The following is a 7960-nucleotide window of genomic DNA, read 5'->3' as shown; positions in this document are numbered from 1 at the left end:
TCTTTTTCAAAATAAAATTATTAATATTTAATTACTAAAATATTTGCTGTCCTCTAATCTATAGTTTGAATGGCAAGTGTACTTCCATTGATTTATATAGAAAAACAAATGACTTCTGAGAAGGGCAACATCTCGGTACTGTTTAACATTCACTCGTCCGATCTAAGAAGCATCCGTCTAACATCAAATTTTTACATTAACGTCGAAAAAATAGAATGTGTACGAAGTGCTTATAACAAATATAATCTTATTTAAATTATATATATAGTATAAGAAAACGTACTTCTTCCAATTATAAGTTACAGACCATAAACTCATTTATTCTTTACAATTCCTTTGAACGCTAACAGATCCTAAGAAATAATTATAATAAAGTGAAAGAATTTTTCAAGACACACGCACACACCTTCTGCTTATTCAGGGTTTCGTTTATTCAGTTAACATTGCCGCGACGTTAAAACTTTCTACTGTGGCCTTCTTTTTCAGCGATAAATGATAGAATGTGTGGTTAGCTAGTGACTAAAGAAAAACACATTCGCCATTTTCTGAATTTAAAAAGATGAACATATATATATATATTAGTTTTATATAAAGGCAAATTTACTATCAAAACTAATTGATCTCATTAGGTGGGAAAAATAAAGCTCCAGAAAGTTTGTTAATTTGTTTTGAACCTCGCGCAAAGCTAACAGAAGGCTATCTGCGCTAGCCATCCCTAATTTTGAACTGATAGACTATAAAGGGAAGGCAGCTAGTCATAAAACCTTCATATTGTGATTGGTTATTATTACTTCCTGTGTAAAATAATTATTTTCTTTATGAACACGTAATATTTTATATGAAGAATGAAGCCTGAGTAATTCCTCGTATAGAAACAAAGAACATAAATAATACTTGAGTAAAGAAACGTGAAATGAGTAATATCAACCAATCACAGTTGTAATTTATATAAAGATTTACTGAATAGAATAGAACAGAAAAAAACATGTATCATACAAATCAACAATTACAACCTTTTTCAATATCGAGTTAAATAGATAATATATGTACAAGGTGAAAATAGCATCATTTAGAAGTATAAAGAAGACTAAAATGGATTCAAAAGATCGAAAATGAACCATAGAGAAGTTTTCATTAGAAGTTTGAACATCAAATTTCGTGAGTACTGAGTTCCAGTCTTTCGTTGTTACCAGCTATGGCTTCCACTGTAAAAAGCAAACAAAGTAAACAAATCTGTGTTTGGTTTTAAGTAAACAATACAAGAGAATAATATCTTATTTTTAAGGTGTAAGTATAATATTGATTTACCTTCTATAAATGTTACAGATGGTGTTACTGGATACTCATTTCACACTTGGGTATATATCATGCACAGATATTCATTATTTTGGAATTTGTACAGCCAATGAAAGTTATATCGACATACTCTAAGCTCCATAATTTTATGCGTTGTTTAAACTCTATTGATAAAAATAAAATGTCAATGTGTCAGTATTCTCCAGGAATAAAATCACATTAGTGCTATCATTTTTTATTACCATTCAACTAGTTTCGAAAGTCTGTGCCAGGTGTTTTGTTGCAGTTACATTAACTTCAGTTAAAACAAAATAGATGTAGAGGCGTAGTACATGAATGAACAAAATATTTCTTCAATAATTTTTATACATACTGTGTAAATGTTGATAAGGTATCTCAGAACTTTATATACAAAACGTATATTGTTGCCTACTTACCCACAAGTGCTACAAGATTTTTGGTGCCCTCCTCTGGAACCGCCCCCAGCTCCTCCAAACGTAAATGCTGTAACAAATCCTCCAGTTCCGTCGTCGAAACTTTCAACCCAACCGTTATCTCCACCAGAACCAGAACTTCCCCCAAATGAATGAAATCCGCCTCCTCCTCCACCTCCAAATCCTCCACTACTCCAACCTCCACCTCCAAGACTTCCAAAAGGTATTAACCAGTCTAATCCTCCCAGGCTACCTCCTGCTCCAAAGCCACCAAGTCTTCTTCCACTTACGCCACTTCCCCCAGAGCTACCACCACCCCAGTCTCCTCCTCCAAACGAAAACGCAGTAGCAAATCCACCAGGTCCTCCACCATGTTTTCCTGAACTACCTCCGTGCCCACTACTACTGAAACTTCTTCCCGCTCCTCTTCTCCCATTTAAACGAAACGTTTTAAATCCACTAGTTCCGCCCCCAGGGCCTCCAAAACTTCCACCAAAACCTCCTCCCCAACTTCCTCCTGCAGTACCTCCAGAACTTACTGCCGCGCCAAATCCGCCTCCTCCACGTCCTCCACCTTTACTTCCATAACTGCTTTCCCACGAAGAAACGTTATTAAGAAGAAACATAAAGCCAACAATAGTTATGAAAAAATTCGCTGTCCTACCCATTGCTTGTTCGTGAAGTTTAGGTATAGTTTATCTGAAATGTTCATAGACGTTGCTTCTTTTTAACAAATAACTAACAAACAAAAATGTGAAAACAAGAAATTCAAATAGGTGATGACTCTTGATGTAATACTATAAATAAAAGTAAGCTCAATACAGTGGAGTTCAGTTTTCGTCATAATTCTTAAATTTTAGTTATAGAAGTAAAACATGAATAATATAACATAAAATTTTCATCTTAAACAATTGAAGCTCTTCTGATAACATATTGTTACGTTATAGCTATTGTTTTGATTGAACATGAAAATATGCTGGATGATTTAATCGTATGTAGAATAATCCATTAAGGGCTCAGCAAAACTTTAATTTATCTGTTGAGTGTTAGTAAGAGACAAAATTTAAACAGACATTTCTCTAAATCTTATGAAACAACAGAGACTGGAATTAATTCCAACTTGTAGAAAAAAATCTATTCAAGTAGCTTACTTTCTAGATGAATGCTTCCCGGATCTCGTACAGTAGAGAGGAATTTCTACGTTATTTTCTCAAATGAACACTTAACACATATTTATAAGAGTGATGATACACATGTAAATTAAGTTGCTGAAGTCACGTGAATGGTTATTTCCCTGTTGGATTAAAACAAAACAAAGACGAAAAGAGCATAGCCTTAAGGCTTGTGAACTTTGGGTCTTCCCCAACTTTTCTAAAATACTTTATATAAATCCTGGCCTCTAGAGTCACGTTTTTTTTAAGTATTGACTGAGCAGTCTAACATTAACTACAAGTTTCTTTAGTGGAACTGGTTAGCGGAACTGAGATGAACAAGGGGTTTCCCCGGCTCATAACACCGTTCCATTCTTTGTTACTTTCAACAAAATAATATCTGATCTTAAAATTACAGCAAGAAAAAAATCTCAGAAATAATCGATTTAAAACTGTTACTGTTGATATATCCAGACTGAATTCTGCTTATGTCTAGCAAGAGATAGAGGGTTCCCTCAGAGTCAAGCGCAAACGTTCTAAGAATAATAAAAAAAAAAACTTTTCGGAATTTTATTTTTCTTTATCAAGCACTACTTTTTTTAATATTTCAGATTTTGAAATTTTCCCGAATCGATTGTTTATGTCTTAGCAATCATCGGTGTTATTCTAAAGACAAAACTGTTAATTTTCCCTTGATATTGTATTTGTAAAGTTATGAGCTCTCCTCCGGAGGGTCAGCGGTAAGTTTGTATGTGGCTTACAAATCGCAAATCTGGGGTTCGATTCCTACAATAAACAGAGTGCAGATTGTGTAGTTTTGCGGAAAAAAATCACAATCACTCTATAGCTGAACTTATAGTAGAACAGTTGTTGTTAGTATCATTGGTACTTGATATTACAATCATAAACGGAAGGCGAAATTAAATATAGACGGGAACCAGGAAACAGACATTATTTGAAATTTGAATACGTTTAGCCACTTTGTGCATTTCGTTTTGAGAACGTAGAACCAAGTATATATACATCACATCATGTAGACGGTATTTAGCAACATTGACAAAGTGAGAGAACTGAAATGTGTTTACTTTTGATCATTACATATAAAGAAACTGACAAAAATGTAAAATATTATTTTCCAGGAGAAAAGAAATATCATTCAAGAGACAAAAAAAAAAAGAGTCTGAAGTTTTGCTTTTTTTGTTATGATTCAATGCAATGTATCAACCCTTTATTAGAATTTCTGATTAAGAATTACACAAAACAATACGTTTGTTTTTATCAAACAGAAGTCGTATTTTCTGCCAATTTTGAAGCAATGATGAGAAATCCTAGAATATTACGTTAGGTGCGTTCTAGTGGCTAGTGAGTCTGGGCTGTGAACCTGAAGATTCGTGGTTTGTGTTTCGTACACACGGGAACGCGCTCCACACTTTCAGGACATGGGTGCACTATAAGATTGACAATCAAATCACAATATTCGGTCAGACAAAAGTAGTTCAAAAGCTGGCGATAGGAGTGTTTCACAGGAAGTTGTGAAAGGTTACATATAATGATTAACTCTGAGATGCTGTTCGATAATCTAATTTTTATTGTGCTTTGCAGAAATTGTAACCAAATTTTATGCGTGATTTCAGCATGAGACATTTACGTGCAACTTACAAAATTTTGTGTTACTTTCAAGTATAAAAATGAGCATAGATAGCACATTTCGAATAAATCTAGAACTGTTGTTGTTCTTATAGATAAAAGTTTGACCTTTCCTAAATAGTTCGATAGAACATACATCGAATGAAACGTAATATTTAAAAAATATTTTCCCACAAATTTCCATAAAATTAAAATATCAAATATTAAAAAAGTTTGTTTGTTCTGAATTTCGCGCAAAGCTGCACGAGGGCTATTTGCGCTAGCTGTCCCTAATTTAGCAGTGTAAGACTAGAGGGAAGGCAGCTAGTCATCACCACCCACCGCCAACTCTTGGGCTTCTCTTTTATAAACGAATAGTGGGATTGACCGTCACATTATAACGCTCCCACTGCTTAAAGGGCGAGCATGTTTGGTGTGACGGGGATTCGAACCCGCGACCCTCAGTTTGCGAGTCGAGCGCCCTATTACAAATGAGTAGCACAAAGTTGGCAGTGGTAACTGTTATTTAACTGACTTTCCTCTAGTCTGGCAGCTCGAAATTAAGAACGGTTATGCGCATGTAGCTAATGTATAGTTTTGCCTGAAAATTCCATATCAACAAATAGGTTTGCGTGTTCGTAGGTGGTGGCGTCATCTATTGACCATTATAGAACTATTTATTGATTTTCGTCAGAATCATCTTAGATAATTATACAGTTCTCCCTAACATTGTACAATTGTGTCATATGTGTGGTTTAATAGTTTCAAAATTCATAAAACAGCTGATGTACACACACTAAATATAACTCATTTTACTCTGCACCATTAGATAACCAAGCTCCTTGATTAGCTGGCTTACTGTATTACTTTTATTAACTGATCTAAAGTTATTTATTTTAATTTTACATTGAACATTTTTCTGTCAAGTTCATTAAAAATTATTTATTAATTATAACACACTTGAGTTCATTATGGACTGAGAGTTAACTTTTACTTGTAGACTTTCACCGGATCTGTCGGGCTTTCACCAAAAAATCAGCCAACTTACACATCTACTTAGCTGGTTGCTTGTTTTGATTGCGTTAACTCAATCTTATTTTGACAATGTGTTGTTGATTTTACTTCATAAAAATATTTTAAAAATATCGCAATGAAGTTCAAAATACATTTTACGCTAGCCAGTTCGCCACCGTGCTGCCATCTATTTTTTATGGTGTAATGTTACATTAAAAGTTCTAGTTAACAGACCTTGCATCTGTGTGTTCGGGTATTATAGCGCTTTTTATTCATTTCGAAAAAACCTTTCTGTTCTAACTTAAGATCTACAACTTCACATTGACTAGTTATCTTGACTCAATTGTAACTGAGTTGCCATTTATTATTTGTTTTGCAATATTAATTTTTTTTAGGGATAATTACCATAAGCTCTTTATTACATACACTGTTTTATAGTCTTATCTCATATGATATTTTCAACACAAGTAACGTCTGTTTTGATTCCTAGATAACTTTTTAAAATTAACTGCGAATTTTATGTTCATTACTACAATAAATTATTATATCACTGTTCAGGTGAAAATTTGCCATTTAAAAGCCGGGTTTATTTTGAGGAATATTTTGTAAAACAAAGCCCAGTTATTTCTAAATATAAATAATTCTACATAATTTCCAGACATTCAAACAAAATATAGATAGTTAATTATAATACAGCACAGGAGATGCTTGTTCAGGATTGAAATGAATTTCCACTCTAAATTTGTTTTGTTTTTAATTATGCACAAAGCTACACAAGGGCTATCTGTGCTCTGCCCACCACGGGTATCGAAACCCGGTTTCAACTGATGAGTAGAATCGTCTCTCGATATGAAATGAAAACTATTTGAAGATCCAAATTGTAATTGCCTTCATAAAAATAGTCTTTCAGCTGACTTTTTTTGGGGGGAGGTAGGGGGGGCGATCGAGTAAAATTGACAGTGGGTACAACAAAAATTATTCTAAAAGTTGACTCAGTAATGAAAAGGTTAAAAGATGTTCTATTCAGTCGATCAAGTAAAAGTCATGTGATGTTCGAGTGACGTAAGAAGAAGAAAACCATAGGATGTTGTTTAACAGGAAGATTCAACTACAAAATCAATATAACTTACCCGCTTAGTTGTTTCTCCTGATTATGGTGGTTTCAAGTCACTGAGACGTTGAATTTAGTGTTTGTTTTAATTTAACTACATCCCATTTTATCTGTTTTGGTTTTTACCATGGATTCTGTTGGGGATATTTCCACTTTTTTTTTCATTTAAACTGTTTGTTCTATGTTACGTATTTTATTTCTTAGGTAAACATTCTCATCGTTTAAAGTTTTATCTAAAGGTTACAAGTACAAGTCCAATTTTTTGTAAAATTCAATTTGACATTTGATTTGTTTTGTAAACAATACTAGTGCTCAAGTATAAAAACGGAAATATAGCGATGGAAATTATCAAAACAACGACAATTACTTTTCTTAAACTTAATGCTTTGTATACAGTGAAGGTAAAAAAAAAACTTCTCTAATTGCTACATAACTGTTTCCAAGTAAATAGTATCGTAGGAATACTAATATGAATGATTTGTCAGTTGTCAAGTGTTTTGAGAAACAAATAATCAAATATTCTAAAGATAATTGAAATATTTAAATATAATTAATTGAACGTCGTTATGCACAGCTTCTAACACGTAGATAATATTTTCACTGGTTACACTTTTTGTCTTGAATAGATTAATTCATTCGGTAAAGCAATATGACGATCACTAACAGTGGCGTCGTGGCTACAGGCCAAGGGTGGGCCAATTCTTTCCATTCACTATTTTTGTATTCCCAAATACATGAACAAGCACTTGATTAAATATGTTAAAAATATTTGTCTGTGCTGGAAACCAAAAAGTTAATCAAAGTAACAGTGGACGTTTAATAATATGAAAAGTAAAAGACACCCTACTTATTAATAGCTGTGTGATTATTATCCCTAATCCACCACTGACAGAAAAAGTACTTTGTTTCCTGACTGTGTCCTCCAAAACATTTAGCTGCATGATGTGCCTGATCACGAGACTTCATTACATTTGTAATTAAACAGAATACCTATAATGGCGACAGAACCAACAGTACGGTTATTACTCACACCTCGTAGTTTCCCGTAAAGCCTTTGTATACTATAAAAGTTAATAACTCTCATTTATAATTACATTTAATATGTATTAAGACAACAAACCTTGTTCACAAATGCAGTTACAGAAAACGCATAGAAAAAAACCGAAGCCCTCTCATTTCCTCGTATAATCGCCATATTCAACATTTAAAGTATCTTTCTGAATTTCCTGATTTTCAATACTAACCATGTATTAACGATGCCAAAAAAATAACTATAAAAGGCATGTAGTAAAGAAGTGTTATGCTACAGTGTTTTTCCAAAATGTTTG

At 33.3% G+C, this 7960-nt stretch overlaps 1 protein-coding gene across 1 annotated transcript; it reads right to left on the bottom strand.

The window, feature by feature from the left end:
* Positions 1-1022: 1022 nt before the first annotated feature.
* On the bottom strand, positions 1023-2932 carry LOC106463960 (acanthoscurrin-1-like). The gene is made up of 3 exons (XM_013924058.2): positions 2882-2932; positions 1734-2429; positions 1023-1205 (listed from the first exon to the last, which is right to left on the bottom strand). Exons 2-3 carry the CDS (start codon positions 2396-2398, stop codon positions 1187-1189), a joined length of 684 nt encoding a protein of 227 aa, XP_013779512.1. The 5' UTR covers positions 2399-2429; positions 2882-2932; the 3' UTR covers positions 1023-1186.
* Positions 2933-7960: the final 5028 nt, after the last annotated feature.

The sequence above is a fragment of the Limulus polyphemus genome, unplaced genomic scaffold (assembly GCF_000517525.1).
Source record: "Limulus polyphemus unplaced genomic scaffold, Limulus_polyphemus-2.1.2 Scaffold56, whole genome shotgun sequence".
Taxonomy (NCBI): domain Eukaryota; kingdom Metazoa; phylum Arthropoda; class Merostomata; order Xiphosura; family Limulidae; genus Limulus; species Limulus polyphemus.
This window is presented reverse-complemented; position numbering and strand designations above follow the sequence as displayed.

Excerpts from the sequence above, each read along its gene's own strand:
- LOC106463960 (XM_013924058.2), bottom strand. The coding sequence starts at position 2,398 with ATGGGTAGGACAGCGAATTTTTTCATAACTATTGTTGGCTTTATGTTT.